Raw genomic sequence first — 27555 nt, 5'->3', positions numbered from 1 at the left:
CAAGACGTTCGGGTAAGGTAGCGAATGAGCACTACCTTGTTGCGATACAACTGTAACCTAACTCGCTGGCCGTATTCTAGAACGTATCCGAACCGAATCCCAGTATGCTAACAGATTAGAAACAGTTTTAATTAACGGTGCCCTGTGTGAGGCTATAAACAGGTTCCAACGCAATCTAGCGAACATTTCGCAACCATCGATACAATTGTTCCGGCAAAAATTCTAGAGATAGCAGCACCATCGCACAAAAAAGGAACCGCCTTTCTTATTTTCTCAAGTACTTTTAAAGTTACGATTATTTCTTCGCACACCAACACGCGTGGTATGTCCCCCTATGACCACGAACGTGACTATTATACGAGTTAATGGTGCCAGACACGAGTCCTCCATCTGGACGAAGTCAACGAAATGTGAACTTTGCGCATGCGCGGAATTCGGATAACAGACCGGCAACAAACAGGACACCAAAATCCGTTCCCTAAAAACAAGGGAGTGGCCGTGGCCTATCGTTCACCATGAGTACGGTTAAAGTACAGATGTAGCTTTTTCAACTATATTTGTGTTTTGTAATAATACACACAGGCTATGATTTTTCAGGTACAATGTCTTTCGAAATAATTTCGGTGTCACATTAGAAAAGTTTTTTTTTTTTTTTTTTTTCACAAAGTGGCTTGTGTTGGTAAAAGTAAACCCTAGTTCCAGTCCCACACTGAGATATAGCCATCGCATTAATTACACTAAAACTGGTTACGTGCGGACAGCATGAAGTCTCGGTGGTATTTCCTCGGCTCGGTCTCCAGGCTACACGTGAGTGCCGGAGGCGGACCACGGGCGGGGCTGACGACTGCCCTTCAAGACGGACGACTTGCGGCTCGCGGGTGGCGGAGTCGGGGAGGGTCGGTGGGCTGGCGACGGCGCGGGGCAGAAGGCGGTAGCGCCCGGGGGAAACCCCGCAGTCGCGGCGGCGAGGGGTCGACGCGGGAGGTCGAGGCTGCGGCCGTATTTCGCCGAAGCGTCCCGACGTCAAATCGGCGACTCGGCGCGCGTCCAAGGTCCGGCGCGATCAGTGCGGCGGCCGGGCTGACGCGCTGCGCACAACGCGCCTGTACCGCGAGGCTGTCGACCCGGGTGTGACCTCTGGCCAGGTAGGCGGCTCCGCCCCCCGACGGCGCCGCGTGCTTCTGCAGGGACGTCTCGCACTGCTGTGGCTTCAGCAGGCCGTCAAGCCCCGGTGCCAGGGGCGCGTCTGTGTCGGTGCTATTAGCGCCCGGTCTTCTCGTCGTGCCTGGGACAGCTATGGTGGAGAAATGAAGATAAAGTTGTAATGAAAGTCCCTCGAATCTGTACCGGATGTTTCACGTCCAAAAAATGTTCTTAAAACATGCGTTTTAGCCATTTTCGCTCTTCTAAAAGTACAGTTCAAAAATTAAATACGGAAACAGGACTATTCATCCACCCTCAGCGTTTCCTTGGATGCTTTCCGCGAACAGACTGACACCACTCTAATATCTTGAGCACTCTGAAGCTATGCATAGGCCTACTGTACGTGTGCCCAGGAACACTCGTCAGTGATCTCAGTTGCTACAGCAATCAAGAGAATGCGACCCTTGCAGAAATCCATATAAATTTAGATATTCACTAATTAAACAAAGGATTTAAAAAAAACATAGCTCAGAACTGACAATATCGAACGGTAATAACTTAGAAACACTAAAGTTATAAAAATTATATCTTAGAAAATCATAACTTAGAAACAGACAAAGCCAAGCCACACAAATTATAAACTTAATAACTTAGAAACGCACGACTCAGAACTGGCATAACTTAGAAACGTCATAATGTAGAACACCGTGATTTAAAACTACCAAGATCAGGCGTGGAGAATTTCAAGGTCGACCTTCAAGCTTTCGCTACGCGCTCTTTCGTATTTGGGACCATTTATCGCTGTGACGTCAGAACTCATGAAAGCTATCAGTGTAAACGAAGTTGCAAGCACGCATTAGATCATTCAAATTCTATCACCTTTTCGTAGCCAACAATTTGCAAATGATAGAAAACCCAATTTCGACAGTTTCTTTCATTACTAATCGTTTGATTACTAATTTTTAAAAAGCAAATACGAGACGACCATAGCAGTATGATGTTACTCTTCTCCTGTCTAAACCAGTGAAGGGATATCTCGCGTAAGCTCTGTTGCAATTTTGAAAATTTTAAACGCCTGTGGCGAGTGGATTTGAGCTCCCGCTCGTCTCATCCCGTACACAATCTTTGTGCGTCTGGCTGAAGGCATGTCTCTTCACCTCTACGCACAGAGCTCTGAACTAGCGTGAGTCCTTGAAGACGTCACTTAAAGGCGTAGTGGCAGACTGTTCTCAGGTTTTTGTGGTGGCTGGCCCTTTTGTATCTCAGAGATAGCCATGACTGTAGACACCGTCATTAAAAAAAAATTGTCTACCCCTTGTCCGTGTAGCAAACTACAGTTTCCTGTTGTTAATGTTTGTTGCGTAACACTGCGGCTTTATTATTGCAGCAGAAGCTGAGATTTTTTTTTCCTTAATATTTTGACTGATTGATTTTATTCACCATCTGTTTTGATTTGGGTAATGTTTTTCTTTTGAACGATTAGGATTGGTGAGGGCATAGTGATCAGGCCAATTAATATGTGGTTGCTGTTGTATTGAAGTCCGTAGTTCGCAAAAGCAACCCCTGTGTTGACAAATTGGCTTTAATTTGGTCATTTAAACTATATTTTTATTTGGGTATAATTTCTTAGTATGCGATTATAGCAACAATAGGTACCACATGTAAATATGAAATAGATTAGTTGCTTACACATACAAGCTAAATTTGGTAAGAATTGTATTTCCTGTAACAATGTTAATTTATTTGTAATAATTTAAGCATGACTGTCATGTGGTCTATCTTTTTTTTTTTTTTTGCATGTATTGCGATACGGATGTTGAGCTATTTAACCTATCTCAAACTTTGTGATTGGTTGTTGTGGGAAATTCAGGAGATTTTGAACAAAGCAGACCTTTTGCTTCACCTGTAGAATTATAGGGTTTGTTGACAGAGGCAATTTGATCACTGCGTGTAATGTTTTCGTGGAAGTAAACACAATTCAGACCGATAATGTTCAATATACAATATTTTATTATTTATTATAATTATAGCTTTTTAAGGTCCAATTTTGAAATTAAATGTTTGTTCGTACACTTATTCGCCTCGATTTGTGAAAAGCTGATTCGTCATTACATTTTACCCAGCAAAATTTTATCAATCATTTCAAAATTATATTTAGTCAAGAAATTATTTTAACCGGAATATATGTTTAATTCGTAGAAATTCTATAAGGAACGTTTTTTAATGCTGTGATAAGTCTTATAAGTTATTAACATTTTAAGTTGATACAACTTACATGTACAATTAAAAAAAAATGGTATCCTGGGTTTAATACAACCACCAACCACACCAATAATTATAAATAAAATTAATATAATTTTTTATTTCAAATTAGTCCATCTATATTAATAAACTTATAAACATTTAGTTTAGTTATAAAAATGTATACTATTTTAAACATAATCTGACATACTAACTCATCTCTGGTTTGTTCGTATAAAGGCATAAAGGCTATTAATGACCTCCCTAAGCCGTGTTGTAAAATGTGGCGATTACCGTTGGAGAGACTACACGATAATTAATCTATTGTGTAAGATTTAATCAAAGAAATTTTCACACAAAATAAAATGACAGAAATTTGTATGTTTAAAGAAACTTTAATTTAATCCAATGTTAGTGCACTTTTGAAGCATTAGTTTCAATAACAAAATTTTATTCGCAATTACTGTAATACAATTAAAATGAATTTAAATTAACAAGATATGCGTTTATTTAATTATGTTCTCAAAATCAAACAAAAACTTATTTTTTAAAGTTAAAAAATATGTTATAATTTTTCAACAAATAATGTCGTTCCCGTCTCGTAAGGTTCATCCTGCACTGATCTGCTCGAATATGCTAACGTTAGTGCCCAGTTCTTTCTGTTGTTGTTAATAAGATGTTTATAATTATCAGTTTTAATGACGTTATGCCAAGTGTACGCTTTTATCGGGCCTTGATAAGATACAACGAAAAACAAAAATAGTACATAATAAGATAAAAAAATAGGTATATTGTTTAAATACCTAAGTTAGCTAAATACTTGCATAAAGCCTGGGCATTGTTTTGTCATCGTAGGCGCTATTACATTTTCTAAACATTTATTATTTATTGTCTCACCTTTAAACGGCCTATTTTCCGATATTACCTGTGACATAACATGTGACATGTTTGAAATGTTTGCATAAAACTGCAAATTAACATTTAATAATTTAATAAATAAAAATTTTTTCTGTAGGAATTTCAAATGTAAACAAACGCATGAGACATTCTATACATCGAGTAATCCCGACAATAGACTACTGGCAAATTGCAAGAAAACTATAAGCCTATGTGAAGAGGACGAAAATCTAGCCATCAAATTGTTATTCTGTGATTCATTTCCGTTGCACGTCACGTCCGAGCGCGGGTTTGAACCGGATACAACTGTCTTTGAAACAAGCCGGACCTTCCATGGTGTCAAGTAAAAAGGGTGGAGTGATAACAAGCTTTCACCCTTGGACAGAGTGCATACAACAGTAAAGGCGGGTTTACACGCTACGTCTTAGCGGACGTTTTGTCTGACTAGACAAATCTTATCATATAAAACGTGGCGTGTAGACAGCAAAACGTACGTCTTGTCGAATCGGAATGAAATCCAAGGTCAGATCGTAGAACTGAAGGGAAAATCATCATTTTCCGAGAACTGATAGGATAAAAGGGAACGTGTAGACGCAGGTCTCGGATAAGACGTTCGTCTTGGGTCAGTTCACTACTAGCTGTGCTTCAGCTCGCGTCTTTTTTCCCCTTTATCATTATGTCGGACCTGCGGCAGTGTACCCACGATTTTCTCGCAGAATTTATATAACTGTACAAAAGTTTCCGTGTTTGTGGCAGGTAAAAAATAGAGACTATAGTGATCGAAAAAAAAAACCTCGCGTACGAAGAGCTTGTAAATAAATACAAAGAAGTGGATGCAATGGCTAATAAAGAGGCAGTTACAAAAAAAAATAAACTCATTGAGATCGGTTTATAAGAAATAATTGAATAAAGTTAAACAATCAGAAACCTCTGGAACTGGAGAAGAGGATGTTTACAAACCATTTTTATGGTACTTCGAGTTATTGGATTTTTTAAATGACCAAGAAGTACCAAGGACGCCACGAGAAACTATACACAATGATGAGGAGTCTGGTTTTGATGTGTTGGAACAAGAGGTAAGTGAACAAACTTTTCTTTCAATACAACACATTTATGCAGTATATCACAATCTTATTCTTATATTAAATACACAACATTGTGTATATTATATAGTTTATGATACATTTGTCATAAAAATTGTTATACAAACAAGTTATGTAACCTTATTTAACAGCATCCACCTATTCATTACGTAGGTAGTGGTAAATGTTATTCTGCCACGGCACAACACCTTCTTGATTAAAATACTAATTGAACTTGTCTCTTACTGTCTTGGCGTTGGCTAATACGTGTCCCCTTCTCCCGCGCTGTAGGTTGTGAACCATTTCAGGATCACATCTTTCACCTAACTGTACTTCATTGTTGACAATGTCCTCACTGTCAAGGGTTCCTGGAGGGGTGTAGTAATCTGGGGCATTCCTACGCAAACAGTTATGCAGTACACAAGAAGCCAATACCACTGTCTCAATACGTTCCACCTTTAAGTTTATGGGTGTGCGAAAGATGCGAAATCTGGAAGCTAAACTTCCAAATGCGTTCTTAACTACACGTCGTGCCCTTGATAAGCGGTAGTTGAAAATCCTCCTGTTCCTATTTAAAGACTTTCGGTTGTACGGCTTGATGAGATCGGGACGCATTGCAAAAGCCTCGTCACCCACAAACACATACTCAAGAACCCGATCCGAATTCGAAAGTTTAGCTGGTTCAGGTATTTTTAGTTCATTGCAGATCATCTTCTCGTAAAATTTGGTGTGATTAATGACGCCACCATCAGAGACACGGCCGTTTGTACCTACACTGCAGTTAAATAAATTCATAGTTTGCATTTGCTATGGCCATCAGAACAATACTATGAGTTTTTTTGTAATTAAAATAGTAAGATCCACTTTCCTTTGGAGGCACAATCTGAATATGTTTTCCATCAATTGCGCCTAAGCAATGGGGGAACTGCCATTTCTTTTCAAAGCCATATGCGATCTCCACCCAGACCGTTGAGTTTTCGGGAAACTGAAAATAATAAATAAGCAAATAAGCTAATGAATAGATAATCGTAGCACGTTATAAAAAACGATCACAAATTAACATTAACGGTTTTAATTGTTAGTTTTCCTTGTTCTGTAACCAATACTAAATATTATTTTTTTATTTTTTTCCCTTGTTTGATTTCTGTTCTAGAGTGAGCACCATGAACACGTAAGTGACGAAGAGCTTGCTTTGGTAATATCGCATCCACTTCAGAAGATAACTCAAGTAGCCTGACTTCATCAGCCTCAGGGAAACGTAGGAGAGTCGCATCTGGGAAGAAACAGTCACGTTCAACGGATGATGGCGTTCTAGAAATTTTGTCAAAGGCCGAAAAAATATTGGAATCCCTCACCGCCTGTGATTCATTTGACAGACACGGAAAACACATTGCAGATCGTCTACGGCAAATCCAACCGGGTCAAATCAAATTCGTCCAAAAACTTATTAGTGACGTTTTATTTGAAGGAGAAATGGAATATCTTATTGAGAAATGGAAGCTAACAGTTGCAGACCAGAGAAGAGCACAACCCTGGGCATCTCTGCGGGAAGCCTACCCACCTGATTATGGACAAAGCAATTTAAATTACATAGCACCTCGGGAATATCAGTTTTTACAACCACAATCTCAGCTTGCGCAAAAAACTGGCATGCATAGCATAACACAGCCCGAATCAGTACTTTCTGAAATAGGACAATCAGCTGCCAGGTCTTCCTTGGCCGATTACGTTCAAACATTTTCTGATTCAAATCCCTGATATTCATTTTTCCATACGCCTAAGTAATTTTTTGAAGTCGATGCGAAAATATTGCAATAAATGTAAAGTAAACAATATTTTTTTCATTTCAATTTTTTTATTTGTCACAAAATATTGCTAATAGTATTTCGAAGAAGCTTGTAATATTTAACAAATAATTAGTAAATTTATAATGTTTTAAGTCTTTTAATTTATTTCATGTTTTTGTTTAAAACAATTTAGTGACTCCGTCAATAAAAGAAAATAAAACTTTAAAGTCCATTTTACTATAAACCTACAGCCTTTCCCAATTTAACAATAAGTGTGCACTTACATTCAAGTACTTCTTCAAAACCAAGTAGATTGCATTGCAGGTTTCAGGAATTATTTTGCTCAACGTTGATTTTGATATAATAGTTGTGAACTCCAAATCCTTGAAGCTGCGTCCTGTTGCCAGATATCTGAGAGTTGCTGTGAGTCTTTCGTGGGGTGAAATAGCTTTTCTCATACAGGTATCTTCTTTCTTAATGTACGGCGTTATCAACTCCAGCAATTGACAGTAGGATGAGGTGTCCATTCGCAAATAATTGCGCCAGTCATCAGGTTCGCCTCTCAATTCTTTCAGTAACATAACGTGGGAATATTGATTTCTTTTCATAAGCCACTCCCTTGACCATCTTGTCTTTTTCCTCTTTTTTACCCTTCCTCTCAGTTGTTGCACTCTTATGAGGGAAAAAATCACAGAAAGCAACTGTGCTTCCTCCATGTTCAAAATAATATAACAATATCTCTCAATCACTGATATAAACACTCACTGAGAACTCACTAGGTAGAACTCTGGAATGGAACTGAGGTATAAGACGGAAGGGAAAACGGTACTGTGTAAACAGTGGACGAAACGTACGTTTAGTCTTCCGTTTTGCATGATCGACTAAACGTCCGTTAAGACGCAGCGTGTAAACCGGCCTTAAGAGTCGCGCGGCTAGTTACGTCCTTGCAGCAGTGAAGTAGACCTCCGCATGAGCTATGCCAGGGACGTCGGAACGTTTTCATGAGTGGGGGGGGGGGGGGGGCGAAAAGATGTATCACACTTACCTCAGTCCTAGAGCGGGGGGTCCGGGGGCCCTCCCTTTGAAAAATTTGGAATTTTAGATGCAAAATTGTGCTATTGAATGAGTTTCCGAACCAAAATATTAAATATACCATTCCAAGAATTTGATGACGTAGTATGTTTTAAATATGGATTAAAATATCGTTGGTAGTAGGTGACAAATAACCTAACCCATGTGATCTACCCCTTAGCTTCGGTTTTGGAATTTAATGTCAATAGATGTGATTTTCTAATCAATGTGATCACCAACGCAACGTTTGTAACCACTGGTTGAGAAAAATAGTAAAATACTACTAGGACCAAACATTTATTCTGGGAAAAGGAGGGGGGCGAAATGCTACTCTCGCCCCCCCCCCCCCCCATGCATAACAGCACGAGGGCGACTCACCCCTGCTGCCCCCCCCCCCCTGTTCCGACGTCCCTATGCTTAGAGGCGCAAGTGTCTTTCTGACCTATTCCCAAGCACAGCAGAGGTATCGCTTTGTGGACTTTGTGGATTGGACCACAGTTCTCACGTCAATAACACGTGGTTTGGACTGTCACATTATCAAACTCAACACTCAACATTCACCTCACGTGTGGCTTATTGTTCCAAGTGTTGTGGCAGCTCACTCTGCATCATCAAACATAACATATAAACCCCCGCCCGCCCAAACCACCAGACCCACCCACTAAGGGGGGGGGGGGGGGAATGTATGGCACTAGTTGCGCCATTGAGAAATTTCTTGAAGTGTAACTTCTTTGCTAAGGGGCTACGATTTTCGAGCTTTACGAAAATTTCGAACGCATGAGGGGAATAGTTAGGTACGTGGTGGAGGAACCTGTAGTTGAGGAAACGACAGGGGAGAGGAAGAAATAACGCAACATACTTGCACACTTGCGTACTTGCGCACTTACATACTTGTATACTTGCACACTTGCACATTTGTACACCTGCAAATTTGCACATTTGCATACTTTCATACTTGCCCACTTGCATATATGCACACTTCTATACTCGCATATTTGCATACTCGCATACTTGCATTTTTGCACAATTATATACTTGCACATTTGCCTATGTGCATACCTGCATACTTTACACATGTCTACTCGCATTCTTTCACTTACATACTTGCGCAATTGCATAATTTAGCGCACGAATTCTTGCATATATATATATATATTTGTTCTGCTACCTCAGCCAAACAGAATTGTGTTTCCTATACTTAATAATATAATAAACAAGAAGTTTCACTTCTGTCGAGCGTGGACACCACGCACACATTTTTTGTGGAGCGGGAGGAGATTTCAAACACTTGTGGGAGATAATAAAAATATTAATAAACACAAAATGTAAAAAATAGTATAGATTGGCATTAATTTCCCTAAACGTGCAATGTTTCGCTTAGTATTTTAGTGTTATATTTGCACTAAAACAGGAATTTGGAAAAATTAATTTAAAAATTTGGACACTATCAAAGACCTAGTTAAGTACATTTTTTTTGGGAGGGGGGGAAGGGAAACGAATTTGCTTTTAAGGGGGGGGGGGAGGTGGAGATGCTCCATCATCACATCATCATTGTGGATGGGCGTCTCTTCCCCACCCCCTTCTTGCGGCCGCTCTGCATGCTGTGTGTTATCACTGAAGCGCCCGAGACAACAGGACATGGTCCCACAGGAGCCGCAGCAGCCGTGGTCCAGGATGCTGCTGGGGACGCTGACGTCACTGCTGGTGCTCTGCGCGCGCTCGGCGGGCGAGGACTGCGACTCGGTGAGCTGCAGCCATCTTGTCGTGGCAGAGACGTGGCTGCACTAGTTTCCACCCGGGGCAGGAACTCATCTTGGTGTCTCTTTTTTTCTTCAAACCAACCAAACCAAAACATTTTCCTGACAACACCTCATATCTCTACTACATACCTACTTACTAATTGCACTACTAGGTATTCCATATATGTTTGTGATTCAACTTAGATTGTAAATTAATAGATTTATTTCCTATCATTTCGTTTTTAATACATCGCAAGTTGGATAGCACGCGAAAAATACCAGTGTTTAAATACGTATTTGACGATATGAATACAATACAAATAATTCATTTCATCAGTCCTCCAATATTTTTTTGTGTTCTAACAGTACGATATTCAAAGTCAATATCTATAGTAGAAATTACTCTGACAGTTTAGTGCCCCTCCAAATGCGGCGCCGGGGCACAAGCCCCATCTGCCACCCCCCTTTTTTCCCTTCACCGTTTCTAGTTGCGTCCCTGTATCATCATCGTGCACGTGCACGCCACACCGAGACTGTTCAGTACAGTCGCAGACAAGCTGTCTGGTCCAGGCCACGGCAGGACAGAGTATCTCTCTAATTTTTACAAATGTAAGCTGTTACTTGCAGATATGTTGTGAGGCTATCATTATTCAGTGTATGTGACATTCAGGAGTACAGTAAATTTATTTTATGTTGGGTGTTTTCAGAGGGCTTATTTTACTTTCTTGCACTCTTCTCCGCTTCTCCAATGAGTATTAATGTGCCCTGCAGCTAGTAATATTCCATTTTATACCTCCCTACCTCCAACTTGTCTTTATCCTCCATATTTTCACTTCTCTTTAAGTTCCCTTCTCGTGTCCTCGACTCTCTCATCATATGTAAGTTCTACAGTCTGTTTATCTCCCGCTCGTGCATGTTTGTCAACTTAGTTGCATGCCATATTTTTTGTTTGAAAGTTTTTATCTTATTCCTCTAGATGTCTCCCAGTTTCAGCGAGCGTAAACAAGGCCTGGCTCCTGTAGTAAGTCTACATAATCTGCATGTTTGTGGTCCATACAGATCTCTTCAATAACCTTAAATAGCCTTTCTCTTCCTCATGTAGAGGAGGGGGAGGAGGCTGGAGGAGGGGGGAGTGTTGGGGAGAAGTGGGTGATTTCTCCCCCTGCACAAAGGCTGTTCCCCTCAGCACATGCACCTGCTACAAAGTATGGTTAGGAACATTCTGTATATTTATAATTCTGTTGTCAGTACTGGCGTTTGGTCACTGCCATACCTTGTAAACTCGATACATAACTGGCTTGTCGTCCTCTCTTCGCTGCCTGCGGGACGAGAAGCCCGAGCAAGAGAACGGCAGTCCCTGTTGTGTTATTTGCAGCCAGAACCACTGCAGGAGATGCACGTGGTGACCGCCCTCCAAGCAGTCGGCGGCGCCTTGAGCTGCTTGAAGGACATCTTGCAGGAGTCGCTGCGAAGCAGCAACGAGAGCAACCATAACTTGGAAAGAATGGTGAGAGTTCTCCCTCGCTGCCTAAGAAGTAATGGTTTGGTTGTGATCCCCTCTGCATCAGGGGCAGCTCCAGGGTAGGGCAAGCCGGGCCCCACGCCGCCCATTTCCATTTCTTGATTCCCTTGTCTGTCTAGCTTACTGTGAAAAATCATTTACATTAATGGAAATAGGAAGGATAAATTGTTATCCACATGTAATTCAGAGTGCTGGCCAATACATTTAGATTTCAGTTTATTTGTATAATTTTGTATTTGAAAAACTTTCAAAGATTTTATTTACTCATATAATGATGCAATTTCACCAATTTTGATCGTTATTACCAATAAAATTAATTCATTGGTAAGTTATTATTTAGGAAAGAATGTCAACATTCTTGAGCTAAATTAGTAAAATCATGGTCGAAATTTAAGTTCCAAGTTGGCTTGAAATATTTTTTAAAGAGTTTATTTTTTCAAATTTTCTGGGAGAAGCCTCCCTAACCCTACTTTTCTTTAGGAGGCTATTATATACCCCCTCCCCCCCCCCCCAATAAGGCCCCTCTACAAAATATCAAGGTACCGAATAAGTAAGTGGCCCAGGGCTCCGCAAAGTTAGGACGCCACTGCATTGCATTAGCTTTAAAACCAAGCTGCAAATTAAGATTCCACAAATGCACCTGCTCTGCGCTATGTTTTCCTATTACATTTGACAACATCGCAAATGCATCAGCAGAAGAAAAGGAGGCAACTCTTCTTCCCGGCACACCTCCCACCTGGTCCATGATAAGAATAATGTCGTTGGCATGATTGAGAGGGAGGCTGCTCATAGATTATCATCTTCAGAGCTTCTATAGATGAATCTGTAGACTGATAGTCAGTGCTTCTCTACAAACTAAGCTGGGATCGCTAGTATCAACAAGTACACATATCCAGGCCAATAAATGGAGGGTTATTTCATTTCATGGTAATTAACATTATTGTAGAGCTTTTCCTGCAAGTTCATTACGATAACTCTATTGTATATTATGTTTGAACTCAAATTTTCTCAATTGATATCAACTAAATATTATCAACAAGCTGTAAAAATTCATGCAAGATAGTGTTCATAATTATGATCACTTGCCTGATAATACTATTAATTTAAAATGCTCTATAAACCAGACAATGTGCCTACATGTATCACTGCAGATCATTATGCGAAAGTTGTGTTGAGCTGCATGATCTATTCCTTTGCAGGGGCAACAATACGCAGGGTAGCAACCAAACAATGGCTAAGTAGTGCTTCATGCCTCAAACAATGTCTAAGTAGTGCTTTATGCATCAAACAATGTCTGAGTAGTGCTTCATACCTCTGCAACCATAACCTCTGTAGCCAAAATATCTCAGGCAATCTGTGTTGAAAAATCCACATGACAAAGACAGTAAGGCCTGACTCAAACTTTACTCCTTATTGTTGTTCCTCAGGTGCTGGAACTCAGAGACGAAGTAAGAAACTTGAAAAGCTGTGAATACTGTAACACGTCGAAGGTAATTAATTAATAAACACTCGTAAAAATATTTTCCAATCGTAATCAAACAAAAATGTTATTTGGAAACTAATTACTAAAAATATTTTTAGAAACACTACAAGTAAGCCATTGTTATTTTACAAACAAGTTTTTGTGGCTGTGTAGTGTCTAAAAATAGTTTTTAAGCAAGCATAAACTATCCCCTGTATTATAAAAGCAAACATTACCTGAACTTATATGCTATCAACATCAGTTAATTGGTTTTCAGAATAAATGTAGAATTTTTTTAATGGTATACTGGTATTATCATAAGTTTTCAAGTATATCAGTACACTTATCAAAATAATATTTAAAGGACTTTTTTTTATTCTAACTCTATGCACTACTTTTTCTCTAAATGTTTTTGTTTGATTAACTTTTAAAAGTACATTTACATATCAATTGTATCCAGCTGCTAAAATTTAACTACGAATGCTTTATATTTTCGATTCACTATAGAAATAAACCTAAACATTTTGGGATTTAAAATATTTGCTCTATTTTATTTTAAAATATTTGCTAATACATTTTAACTCATTTACTTAATTAAATTAAAATAAATGTGTATTCATATTTTTAAAAGATAATAAAACAATAGTCGATTACCATAAGAAGAATAACACTTAGTCCATATGTTTCCCTTATTTTGAATAAGTATAACTACATTTATTTTTAAAGGATTCACATAAAATTTTAGAACAAAACTATTTTTAATTTCTGGTAAGGACAGATGAACGTCTTATTGAAGACATCAACCATTTATTATATTTATCAAAACACTAGCTGCAGTACCCGGCGTTGCCCGGGCTGAACACAGGTTGAAGGGGACCTTTTTCTAAATCAGATGTAGTTAGTAATTGTCTTCTTAACTTGAATGTCAAGTGTGCAAAATAATTTATATCACTTTCAGATCCCGACAGACGTTGTTCTGTTAGTGTATAGTTATTTCCCTTTATATATCTAAATATTGGTGGTCTGTATGTAATCTAAACTCTATAAAGCACTATACAAAAAAGCTGAAAAATAAAGGAATACTAATATTGAAAAGATTCCATTATCTAGCTAATGCTCGGCATGCATTGCAATGCCTCATTCAGTTTTGTTTTGTAATATGTTTGAAGTAGTTACACATATACAAATCATCTATCCATCTCTCTAAATATTTATATTTTTTTATCTCTATCTACATCTATATATATTTATGTATCTCTCTATCTCTATTTATCTCGTTATATATACATATATACCTCCCACTATCTCTATCTCTTCTATATATAAATCTCTATATAGCTACTAGCTGCCCGATCCGGCTTCGCACGGCTATACTAATGGAAAAAAATTAAGCCACATCTCCCATTTTAAGTAATGGTAAATAAAAAAAATTCAGTGAAAATTTATTAAAATGCTGTATAATGTACCGGAGAGAAAATGAATAGCACCGATGGTTTCCCGACTCGTGCACGCAACGTACAACTGATGTACCCGTACTTCGCTACGGCAGTCTACTGGCAGATCACTCTTACACCGCTCATTATACATGCCCCTCCTTGTGGGTACGTCACTGCCGCGCGATGCCCGTTGCCATGGAGACGCAGAAGGGATGAACAATGAAAAATCCTGTTCTCATGCAAAGTACCCACTGTTTCCTGGTTTTAACCACCCATGGGATCTAATTTTCGGAAAATGTCATCCTGCGTAACATAAGGAACATTACTGTGAAGTTTCAAGTCTGTAAAATATATATATACCTCACTCGATCTCAACTTATCTCTCTCTATCTCACGATATATATATATATATATATTTATATATATCACTCTATCTCTGTCTCTCTTTTATTTTTAAATTAATTGTGTCGTGCGTGCTCACTTATACAACAAAAACAGACTAAGTGCCGCTATATACTATGAAATAAACACATTTTTTGAAACGATTCGTGCTCCAACTATTGCAAAATAGTTATACCGTCTCAGAAACCTTCACGAGCATGCGCATAACAACTCACCAAAATGTCATCGCAATCGGATGAATGGTACAGGAACGCATACGGCACAAACAAACGAAAATTAAAGATATGACAAACGCATAAAACGATGATGCGTTTAAAATTAAAGGCAACTCTATCTATTGACGAACTTAAGAACAAAACTGTTATTAGCGCCTTTATTTTGCTAGCCGCTGCGAGCTCCACTAAGTGGGCTGGTCTCACCAAGGAGAAAAATATGAATTTGCCAGACCTTACTATGTGTATGATCGTGTGGCAGACATACAGAAATGACACTCAATAATTGTATGTCTATGACCTACGATTTGTTCTGTTATAAAATGAAATTATCACTTTTTCACTCCCTTAGGGATGGGATTTCGTATTAATATGTGGTATATGTGTTAATCCAGGTTATGAGCTCACTGTAGGCCAAATTTGATCCAGATCCGTTCAGCCGTTCTGGCGTGATTGAGTAACATACATACATACATCCATCCAAACTTTCACATTTATAATATTAGTGGGATTCCTTATTAAGATGTGGATAAAAGTAAGTAGGTATTCCAGTATGGTAGATTATTCATAAATAATTATTTAAGTTAACAGTCCCTGCTGAAAATTAGCATTTTATTTTATTTTCTAATAACATGGTCCATATTACGGCCTACTTGAAAAATATTAATATTTTCCAAAAACGTCTCAATTTTTCCATTTTTCTCATCAATTCTAAAATAATTATTTTAATTATTTAAACTGTATGAGTTTTATTAGATTAATTTGAATTTAAAAATGTTCAAAATAAAAACAAAAAATGTATTATTTTAAAGTACTAATTGTGTAATTCTTCTGATGTTTATGAATGTACAAATGAGACCAGTGATAAAAACTGTAAAAACAAATGAATGTTGAAATATTAATAATTTAACCATTTAAAGCATAAAAAAATTTTAATTGCTTGTAGATAATTTTACCAATAAGGATTAAAATCTCATTGACTGAAGAAATTAAAAAATCTGTACTGAAATAAAATGAACGCCTAAATTTTGTTAGTTCAAAGAAAAAAATTGGCTCCATGAAAGAGAAAACAAAGTATTTTTAATTGTATAACTAACTTCCTGTTCACTCAAAGGACATCTGCAGTTAATGAGAGATGAAAACAGTCAGCTAACCATGCAGGTTGTTAGAGGTGTGGCTGGGCTGTACTGCGTTTAGCTCGGCCTGTGTTCGAACCCCAACCTTCCAGATTTTTGCATAAAGATAATTGTGGCGTGAATTACTGGTGGCTCTTACATCCCTCGAACAGTGCCGGGCCAGGAGGGGTCTTCTTCGAACCTTTGACAGTCACGTGAATTTGTATCCGTTGTTACCCAGGTCTGTGCATTGTTGCAGTTGGTAAGTGAATTCTGTAATGCTTTGTGTTGTTTTTTTTAATTTATGCATGTTAGTAAATGATTGTTCAATATGCTCATTGATAGAATAAGGAAATAGTAGCTCGTGAATTGCTTTTAATTTTGACTGGGAGAAGGTGAAAAGAAATAACATTTTTGATATTTTATTTTATAATCATATGACGTACACCGGGTGATTTTATTAATCAAGATTATTTCAAAACAATCCTTACAAAATTACAATGCCTTTATGTTGCCTGTTCTAGTTACAAGACTTGGAAAGAAAACTCAGTACTTCACTAGCGCAAGTCGAAGGAGTGAACGAAAAAGTGAAACGCACCAACAATATGGTGAGTACGTGTGTGTGTACAAAACAAAATAGTTGTTAATTTAAATGAAAAAAACTATTTTTACGGTGTGGTTCACGCTTCGCGAACTTGACTGCGTGGCTGGGGCGTGACATATTGCGGTACACGAGCTCGAAGAGCGACGCTAGCCGCCCTCTATGCGCAAGGCACTGAACTCGCATGCAGTTTTTGCATTGGTTACGTGCCTCTTTGAAACTCTGTTTGGAATAACACTATAATTTTATAGTTTATTAATAATAATTAATATAATTTCCCAGCATTCAGCACATGCCTCTGCTATTTTTGTGTGTTCCAAATTTTTGATGCTTAAAAACGTTCATGAAAACACACATTTTTAGTAATTTTTTCTGTCCGAATAATTACATAAGAAAATTTGAACATTTCGTAGACAATTGTTAAGATGATTTCCTGTGGAACCTATGGGCGCCATGTAGGGTTCAGCCTGTTAGTTCATTGGCTGGAGCTCCTCGCTGGTGATCCGAGGGTCTTGGGATCGAGGGTCCTGGGATACTTTGCTCGTGGAATATGTCCTTCCCGTGTCCAGGAATGGGTGTTGCATTGTCTCTTCACCTCCCATACTCAGGAAGGCAGATTATCTTGTAGCTTTATAGAAAATAATCATATTATAGATTATGTATGTTTACTTAAAGACTACTCTGGATATAATCCTTTTTATAAGGTTTGCAAGAGTAGTTTATTTATATTTATTGCACACATGATTATATTTTTAACACACATATATATATATTATATAATATAATACAGTTTATATTATATAATAATTCATATCCTTTTAGCTTGCTTATACAGGTTTCCAGGGCGTTATTCTGTCATAATTCTTATTCTTATTTTCAAAGAGAGATCTGGTGTATATTTTTAATTCTCTTATTCTTAATTAATTCTTTTCAGTTCATTTATCTAATTTGATATAATATTCCGGCTGTTCGATTACACTATACACAAGAAGAACAGCCAAAGAAACTTGTGTAGGAGATTCAAAGAGTTATTTTATTTTTCTGTAGTAAGTTATTCCGTATCGGAAAGCAGATCTTCCATCAGAGATTGTTCGTGCATCCAACTATCGAAACGCTCCAGTCTCTTGGATACTTCAAAGGTGTAATTTCTCCATATGTCATAAGTCTTCTTATCTCTCACAATTTGATTAATATCCTTAATATCAACATCCTCCATAGCCATCTTCCTTGTGTACTTGTTTCGTATGTCTTCTATTTTAACGCAATCATTTAGAACATGCTCTACTGTGTCTTCTTCCATGCACACAGGGCACATAGGGCTTTCCACTAAGTTAAAAGAGTTTAATTTGTGTTTAAAATTCCCGTGACCTGTTAGGAATTGTGAAGTGTAGTGGTCAGTACTTATCCATGAAAATTTCATCCGTTCTTCTATTGAAGGGAATATATTGTGTGTATGCCTTCCCTTGTCAGAGTTTCGCCACCTTTCTTGCCAGATTTCAATATTTTCTATGTGGATTCTGCGATATTTTGAAGCAGTGTATTCCTTGTTCATCTTTAATATCACAATTTTTGCTCTTTCTTGTATTAGTAGGTCTATAGGTAAGGCTCCAGCGATAACCTGCAGTGCTTCTAAAGACGTAGTTCTGTAGCTTTTTGTTACAGCAATTAGAGCTGTTCGTTGGGATGAGTTTAACCTTCTTCTTACATGTGAATTGCGTAGTAGTTCATACCAGACTGAGCAAGCATAGGTAAGTATGCCCAGGTATACTCCATTGTACAGTGTTGTCATAGTATTAGTGCTCAATCCTACATTTGTAGGTTTATGACTCCTTATTTTTTGCATTAACAGTAGGGCCTTTTGTGATGCTTCTTGTATGTGTTCTTGGTATCCTGTTCCCGTTGTGATTTGTACCCCTAGATACTTAACTTTTTGTTTTATCTTCACTATTCGTTCTTGAAATCTTATTAAAGGTGGTCTGTCTTTATGTAATTTTCCCTTTAGTAATACGCCTTCAGTTTTTTCAGATGATATAAGAAGTCGGACACTGCTTGCCCAGGTGTTGATAGAGCGTAGAATAATTTCTGCTGTCTGCTCTAATTCGTAGCGTGAAGTAGCGGGTATAATGAGCAAGCCATCATCTGCATAGCCATATATAATGTTATTTACTGGTAACTCAATTTTCAGAAGCTCATCAAATATTATATTCCATAGTAGCGGACCAAGGACTGAACCCTGAGGACAGCCCATGGAGAGCTTCTTTTCCACAACTATGTGGCCCAATCGACATTCACACTTTCTATCTTGCAGAAAGCCCCTTATGGCGGCATACAGGTTCTTAGGTGTGTTAAGATTCTTTAAGCGCCATAATACTTGAGGCCACCAAGCGTGGTCGAATGCTCCTGCTATATCTATCGTCACTCCAAGCACATATTTTTCTTGTAGGTTTTTAATATATTGATTTACATCGTATAGCGCTTTTTCTGTACTATATCCTCTTCTGAAGCCATACTGCTGTTTATCTATTCCCTGTATTACTTCCAAATAAGCTGTTAGTCTTGCATTAATGAGCCGCTCATAAATTTTTCCCATGTTAGGCAGCATAGTTAAAGGCCGGTATGACTTAGTTAATTTCGGGTCCTTAGCATTTCCCTTGTATATGATTTTGAGAACTCCTTCCTTCCATATTTTTGGAAATGTTCCTGAAGATAAGCATAAATTATACAGATGTAACAGTACTTCCTTGATTCGAGGGTAAGCTCGCCAAATTAACTCAGTTGTTATATTATCTTTACCTGGTGCTTTTCGTGGTTTTAACTCTTTAATGATCTTGTCAAGCTCTTGGATGGTGAAAGAAACTGTGTCTTCTGTATCAGGCAGTTCTTTCATCGCTTCTCTCTTCATCTTTTGAATATTCGTATCTTCATCTGGGTTGTCATTAGGTAGTAAATCATGTAGAATAGTTTCCAAATTTTCTGTAATGTCAGTAATTTGTCTATTTGCCATCATCATCCCAGGGATTTCAAAAGAACTTCGTACTTTGCCAGCCATCACCTTGTACACATATCCCCAAGGGTCCATATTCCCCTTGTTAAGGACAAGTTTTTCCCAGTATACCTTCTTCTTTAATAAAATATCTTTCTTATATTTCTTTCTCCTTATTCTGTACTGTTGTAAAATTAAAAGTTTATAAAATCCATTTGCCGCTCTCTTCATGATTCTTCTTAGTCTTTCCAGATCTCTTCTAGTTTCTTCTAATTCAACATCCCACCAGGGATTTCCAGGAATAATTTTCGTTTGTTTCCTAAAGCATTTCTCACAGATATTCTGTAATATAATTGTTAATCTCATGGCGAGTGCTTCTGCGGAGTTATATACATCTTCTTCATGTGATAATTCATTTATTTTGCTTGTTATTAATTCATCAAACTTCTTCCAATCCGCGTTCTTATGTATGTACCGTGGACTTATTATTATGGGAGGCATCTCAGTTCTTTGCAATTGGATTTCATAAGTCATCAATCTGTGGTCACTTGAACTGTCCAGATGAATCTTCCATTCATTGACTCTTTCTTTCATGTTGTTATCAGTCAATGTCACATCAATGAAAGTCTCAGTATTAGTTGCTGGTGATAGATATGTTCCTGTTAATGGATCATCATTAATAACATATAGATCTCTTTCCATGATAAAATCGTTCATGATCTCACCTTTTTCGTCATTCACTGGTGAATTCCAAAAAGAAGATTTTGCATTTGTGTCTGCACCAATTATTATATTTTCATGTCCAATTGTATCCAATATTGAATTAAGCTTATCAATATGTACTTCAATAGGATCTGAGAATTGAAAATAGGATGAGATAACGTATATTTTCATCATCCTCATCTGCATGATCATGCAAACATGATGTTCATTAGAAATGCCGGAGAGTAACATCGTAGTTAGAGTTTCATTTCTAATCCAAATTGCCGATTTCGGATTATCTCCTATTGCATATATTAAACCATGGATTCCTGCAACTTGCCCACGTAATACATAGGGTTCTTGTAATAAGATCACATCAAGCTTCATTTTTTCTGCAATCTTATTTAATTCAGCACTGACAACAGCTGAACGTTGTGCGTTTAGTTGCCCTATTTTTATGTTATTTTCATATTTCACCATAATTAGTTCTTTCTATTTCTCTTTCGTAAGCTCTCTTATAGGCAGGGCAATCAGTGCTATCTACCCTATGCTCGTGTGGTTTATTCTCTCGTCTGCAATTTGCACACTTATTTCCTTCATTTTTCTTACTACATTCTGTATACTTATGCCCATCAAGTCCACATATAGAGCAGATAGTTTTGCTTTTACATTTATGTGCGGGGTGTCCGTAATTCTGACAGTTGAAACATCTAGTTATTGACACAAAATCCCTAATTTTACATGCAGAAAAACCAATATACATATGTGTTCTGCTTAGCAAGATATTCCTTATTTTAGGTGTGCATTCAATGACAAGGTGCACTGTTTCTTTATTATCCTTTCTGCCGCGTCTTGTTCGCACCATGAAACCAGCTCTGAACTCCTCCAGTGAGACTTCATCTGCGCTCAGATTCTGAGCAAATATTGTGCCAGCTATATCAGGGTTATCGAACTCCCTAGGCACGTCGTACATAATAACTTTCGGGCCCTGCTTTGTAGGGCGCTCAGTACGTAGTCCTAGTTTAGATATTTTCTCATCTTTTTGCAGTTTTTCAATCGTGCTGGAGTCTTGTGCTTCGATTATAATTCCTCCTTTCGAAATTTTCCTTATTCCTTTGAATTTCAGCCCATTCTTTATTGGATCAATGTTCTTTAAGATCTCTCTTTTGGTGGTGTCACTTGTTTGAGTTTCGTCACTTGGCAGGACAATCAGCAACTCCTTCTTCTGTTTAGGTATGATCTGTTGACGAGTAGTCCCTCCAATTTCAGCTGCACTTGTTACTTCCGCATACGTCTTCCTTATCACAGGGCCTTTACTTAATTCTATCCCCTTTATCACTCCGTTAAGCCGGGAATTGTCTATCAGAACCTTATCTAATAGGCCTTTTAGCTGTGTTACTCTAGGCAGAATATAGTTTGTAGATGCTTTGTTAACCTTAGATATCTCTGTGGTCGTGTAGGTGGTTAGCTCAATTATTAATTTTTCAGCACATGAAAGCACCTCCTGTTCATCCCATTTAGGGTTTATCACAAACTCTTCAGTCGATTCTTCCTTCTCAGCCGTAGTTTTGTCTTTCCTGAAGATTTCCCTTATCATCATTTTAACTATAGTAGGGTCTTGTTCACATATTATGGGACCAACAGATAGCAGCCATTTTCTTTCAGTTAAATTTGGTACTGGTTCCTTAGCCCAGTTTACTTTCTTATCCAGCAATTTGTCAACCAGTATGGTCACTCTCTTCAAGTCCAATCCTCTGTCCTTAGTGTAATCCGTCAAAAGGGTTTTCCTTTCGGACCAGTCTCCTTCTATTGGATGTTTAACTGCCTCTTGCAAATCTTCATGCCAATGCTTTCGATCCATCGTAGAACCAGCGGGCTCACACTGTCTAATCAGTACTATTGACTGTCTGGCATGCGTTAAAGCAGGAGGCTATCACCCCAAGCCAGCTGCCCTCTTAGCCGCTGTTGGTCTTATAGCAGCACACAGAAAAAAAACCCGGCTGACTGATAGCCAACAGTCGTTGCCACCCACGGACCAACTTTGAGGTGGGGCAGTGCCCGGTACCCTTTAACCTCTCTCCAAGAAAATTTCAATTCCAATTCCAATTCAATGCTCCCATTCACACCAAATCAGCAAAACAGAACGCAGTTGATTATGCAAACCTTTGCGTAAACAACCACGAACGCCCACTCAAGACAAGGTGCAAAATGGGGGGTTTAGCTCGAGGTATAGAGTATGAGCCCAGTGGGAGATACCCCGAGAAAACTCAGGAAGGCAATGATGAACCACCACAGAATCGTCTGGCCATGAAAATTCAGTGGATATCATCATCCATCAATCATTTTCATCATCATCATCATCGCCATGCTGTTTATGAGTCCATCCAGGAGGCTCTTACATACTTTTGGAGGGATTTCAAATTTTCACTTCTTGTATTTGGTTTCTGTGTAATTTTACAGAATAATACAGTATCTAATGAAGAATTTATTTTTTCCTCAAAAATTTTAATAGGTATCTCTTAACCCAGATTACGTTTACCGCTTTGGGATATTTGTTTTTAAATTCCATCTAGGGTTTGAAATGTTTGTATCTTTATGCACAGTAGCATAAGGTGACAGTAATAGGCTTTGAATAACTCATGTATTGACTGAATGCTCATAAATATGAGATATGCCAAGGCAATGGGATTTATCCGCGGCCCTCTCCACCCACGCTGGACACATTTTAGATCGATCATCAACCACGACCACTGAACACTTGTGTTTCAAGTAATTCATAGCATGATTAATAATTCCAAATAGATTAGAACTACTTAAACATTTGTGTACAAAAAAAATTATTTTAATTTTTTGTATGTACCAATTTATTGTTAATTAATTCACTAAAAAATTATTTTTAAATAGTTCTAAGTAGTTCCAAAATTATTGTGAGTAAAGTTGCAGGCTAAATCTAGATATGTAAAAAACAAAGTTTTCTAAAGCTAATTATTTCATAACTGATATTTGCCTCAGTATTAAAATTATTTGAAAATTTGGGGGAAGAACACAGAGGTTATTTGGCACCTGTTATAGGCAGAAAGTTTGGGAACAAATTTCAATACATCTCTAGAACAAATCATTGTACCTGATGAAAAGAAGAATCAATCTAATAATACGGTGAGTAAATGTGAGCTCCTTAGAACAATTATCATTAATGTTAGAATAATTGTTTTAATACTCCATGCTACTAGCTTTCTTAAAATATGCATATTTGAGTAGGCTGTAAGTTATATTTTGATATATACATATTTTTTGTGGTCAATATAATACTTTTATGCAGTTTTCAAACCTTCTGGCTACTTCACATATATTTGTACATTTTGAAAGTGATGTACATACCTACTTCACATTATATTTTTATTTTCTACTTCATTACCTAATAGGTAATTTAATCAGCATCATGCTTATTTCAATCTTAAATTTATACTTTTTTTGCCTTATTCACATTTTTCATGTATATGTTATATTTGTGACAGTTTTATTTTTTGTATGTATTTTGTATCATTGAAACATCATTTTTGGGTAATGGAAAGCAAGTATAAATTTTGTAATTAGGAAACAATATTGTCTTACTTTTATGTACAATTATAACTCAATAACCATTGTTGTCAACTGTTGTCATTTCAACATTTTGTTCAATCATCAACTTGAATCTTACTTCAACATGGTACCGTACTTGTCATTAAATTAAGTCATCTGTATTTTGCAGACACTCAGTCATTCTGTTTATTGTGATTTACATCCTTTTCGTGTACTATATATTTACTTTTTTTTTTAGTACATAAATAGGTTACTGAAATTGAAAAACTTTGCACGTGACTGAGTACAATACAATGCTTATTTATACAATCAAAATCTAACACATCTACAATCAGCAGTTTCCATTATTTCTCTAGAGTGCTAAGATAACTGATTGTCTGTAATTATTGTTCAATAAGAAATAAACAGCCATGTCTGCATCATCAGTCATTTGGAAATGCTTGGAACTGATTTTTGAAAATAAGATATTCAATTGTGATTTTTTTCCTTGAATATTAATATGTTTTTGTAAATAACTTCACAATAAATATTTTTATGAAAAATAACTTTTATTTTGAAGGTTTATTATTGTTACGATTATTAAAATAATAATCGTCGTGGGAAAACTACTGGGTTCGTAAATGGATAGCCCAATTAAATATTTTACTTCACAGTTTTATTGATTGCCAATAATTACATCACTAACAAATAATATTCTAAAATTGCTTAATAATCAATTACACTTAAAAATGTTTATTCCCCAGTCACTCGATTTTTACACACCGCACACCTCGCTGGGCCGCACCTCTGGCGCAACTCTCGCCTCAGCACCCCTTGTGGACCTCCGTCGCGGGACTCCGTCGCCGCACTCCGCCGCCGCCGTCGCACTTCCCTTCGCCGAGATTCCGCTCGACGCTTCGCTCGGGACTCTCGCCGCACCCGCGGCACTCTCGCCATCCAACTATCGCCGAGAAACTCGCTCGCCGAGGAACTCCTCGCCCAGCAACTCCGCCGCACCCGCGACACTATCGCCCGGCCTATCGCCCCGAAACTTCGCCGCACCCGCGGCACTATCGCCCGGATCAACTCCACTCCCCACTGCCTCGGAGGCCGGCGTCCTGAGGTTATATAGGCCCAGGCGCCACTTCTAGAAGTTGCGAGCGCGGCTGGGGCCAATCGCGTCATTCCGCGCCGACCCGACGCTCACTGGTCCCAAATCCCGAAAAGCTGGCAAAAAGTCTAAAAAAAAGTTCTTTCTAGGAACATTTGACTGTTGGAATAGTAGTAGTGGTACCTCTAGCACGTATTAACGTCGTTAGGGATGTGTAAGGGTGTAAACAGTCACCAGTTTACAGTACATTTTAATTATTTCCTTTATATGTTTAAGTTGTAATTAATTATATATAATATTTGTTAGGTTAATTATTATCATCAACCAAACAGGCATGGAGTGTTACGCCAGTTCAGTAAGTCTAATCTTTGGTTGTGGCCACTGTTTTATAATTTATTTGTCTTGATGGTATTCTTCCATGGATGACATTTCCTTTCATGCTTTCTCATAGTCGCTGTGTCTTGGGTTGCTACAACAAAAGGGAAGAAAAAGAGAAATTCTAGGACGCTAAGGGAGTTGCATAGAAAAGAGAGGGAGTTGAAAGGCGTTTTTCCAGGCGTAGGACTGTAAGTTGTAAATTCTCGCATGGAAATACAAGAAGACTGGTGTCGAACGTGACAAAACAAAACAAAAAAGGAATCCGAATATTGCGGGATTATTCAGCAACTTCCACATTCTACCTGCAGTAGACGCCTTAATGAATCACCTGAAGGTCTTATTAAGTGCTGGTAGCACTACGAAGAATTTATCTGTTATCTGATCATCAAATGGTTAGAAATTTACATAATTACTATTTACAGCAGCATCCGGGATATGGAGTCTTCAGTTCCTGAGAACAGCATAACATCGTCGCAGTAGCTTAGAATTCCTTCCAGATACTCTTCTACCAGTTCCTGTGATCGCGATTCTATCACCTGGAGGTGTTTTCCCTGAGATCATCTAGAACAATGCCCTACCAAACCCTGAGCTAGCAACGGTAGTGAATTTGCCCTAAATTATACCCAATGGTAAAACTAATATGAATGGTTTTGGAAGTAATATGAGGAAGTGCGGTATGATTGTTGTTTTGCTAACTCCAGGTATAAATGTCATATTAACTTAGTTTGAACAGGTATTTTTAGTTTAGGACTATCACTCCATTAAACATATATCATTGCTACTTTGCTAAGTAATATCGATTTATATTAAAATAAGTTTAAACTCAATTTATTTGTTTTACTAATTTAATCACTTAAAAGCGTTTAGTTTTACATGTAATCACAATACTAGGAGTTTAGGCATAACAACACAAAGTTAACTTAATCTTGACGTGTTAGCTGGGTCAAAACGATTGTATCACAATAGCGATATTATAGAGTATTGAAATAATACAACACGTAAGAGTTACAATGGTCCCTACCTGGCTCAGGAATTCAGTTTGTTTCGAAGCGTCGAGGGTGTCGCTTTGTTAGCGTGTGACGCACCCAAAAATTCCTCAAGTTCAAACACGTATAGAAAAGTGAAAAGTGAACCGATTAAGATTCTGCAAAATGGATTATTCTCCAGAACGTAAGTAAATTTCATATGTTAATTAATGTTAATGTTAATTAATATTATTAATTATTTTAATAAGAAATTAATAATAAATAATGACGTGATTTATGTATCACTTTTGAAGAAGTTTTTAATAAAAGCCATAACTTAAAAAACCCACAAGATCCCACTCTGAAACCAAATGGCATTTGTAGACCATTAATATTTTTAAAACATGTCTAAAATTAGCTGCAGCTAGCTGCAGCTTTGGCTTCTGTTATGATTTTTATTCGATGATATGGATGCGCTTTTAAACCCGCATTTTTCACATTCAGTTTTGCGTTTTTTTTAATGAAATATTATTTACGATAAAGTGGTAAAATATTTTTTAATAACCTTTAATTATTAATTTTCATAATCTGCAAACGATACCAAAGAAATTTCTTGCACGAGAAAGGAATTTTTCTGTTTGTGAAAAGTGTAGATATTAAATGAAAATATTAACATGGTGAATGAAATTGTTGAAACAATCGAAAAAGTTTAGAGATCAATACATTTTGCCACAAAATTTAAAAGATATTGCGAAATTGGTATCGAAGTTTAGAAAAAAGTGGAATCAGGTTACTAGAATTGAAAGAAAATTCTTCGAAAAATTCGATATTTGGCTCAATGTTCCTGTATATTTCACAGTTGAAAATAAAGATGCGGAGGCTTCCGCGAACAAAACAATAGGGCGTCCTTCGTCAAGTTGGGACGATTTGAGTGAACGGTCAAAACGGAGGAAGACAGAAAAGGTTCGAGAAGAACATAGTGTCAAAGCACTGGCCTACGCTACACAAATGGGTCTCCGGGCTTCAGGACATGTACATGCTTCGAAATTAATAAAGGATGTCATATAAGGCAGTCCATCAAAAGCATCAAAGTACCAGAAAGCTCTGCAACGTGTTACAGAGAATACACTGTAAGGCAAAGAAGCATT

The 27555-nt window shown here is 37.6% G+C and overlaps 1 protein-coding gene across 1 annotated transcript in view; it reads left to right on the top strand.

Annotated features, from left to right (window-relative positions):
* Positions 1-1015: 1015 nt before the first annotated feature.
* The window catches only part of LOC134538052 (serine/threonine-protein phosphatase 6 regulatory ankyrin repeat subunit C-like), a 39472-nt gene continuing 12932 nt past the window's right edge, over positions 1016-27555 (top strand). The window contains exons 1-6 of the mRNA XM_063379028.1: positions 1016-1145; positions 9872-9964; positions 11336-11467; positions 12910-12972; positions 16634-16717; positions 23468-23551. Of these exons, the coding sequence (XP_063235098.1) occupies positions 9896-9964; positions 11336-11467; positions 12910-12972; positions 16634-16717; positions 23468-23551 (432 nt within the window). The 5' untranslated portion in view covers positions 1016-1145; positions 9872-9895. The remainder of the gene's footprint in view (positions 1146-9871; positions 9965-11335; positions 11468-12909; positions 12973-16633; positions 16718-23467; positions 23552-27555) is intronic.

The sequence above is a fragment of the Bacillus rossius genome, chromosome 1 (assembly GCF_032445375.1).
Source record: "Bacillus rossius redtenbacheri isolate Brsri chromosome 1, Brsri_v3, whole genome shotgun sequence".
Lineage (NCBI taxonomy): Eukaryota > Metazoa > Arthropoda > Insecta > Phasmatodea > Bacillidae > Bacillus > Bacillus rossius.
This window is presented reverse-complemented; position numbering and strand designations above follow the sequence as displayed.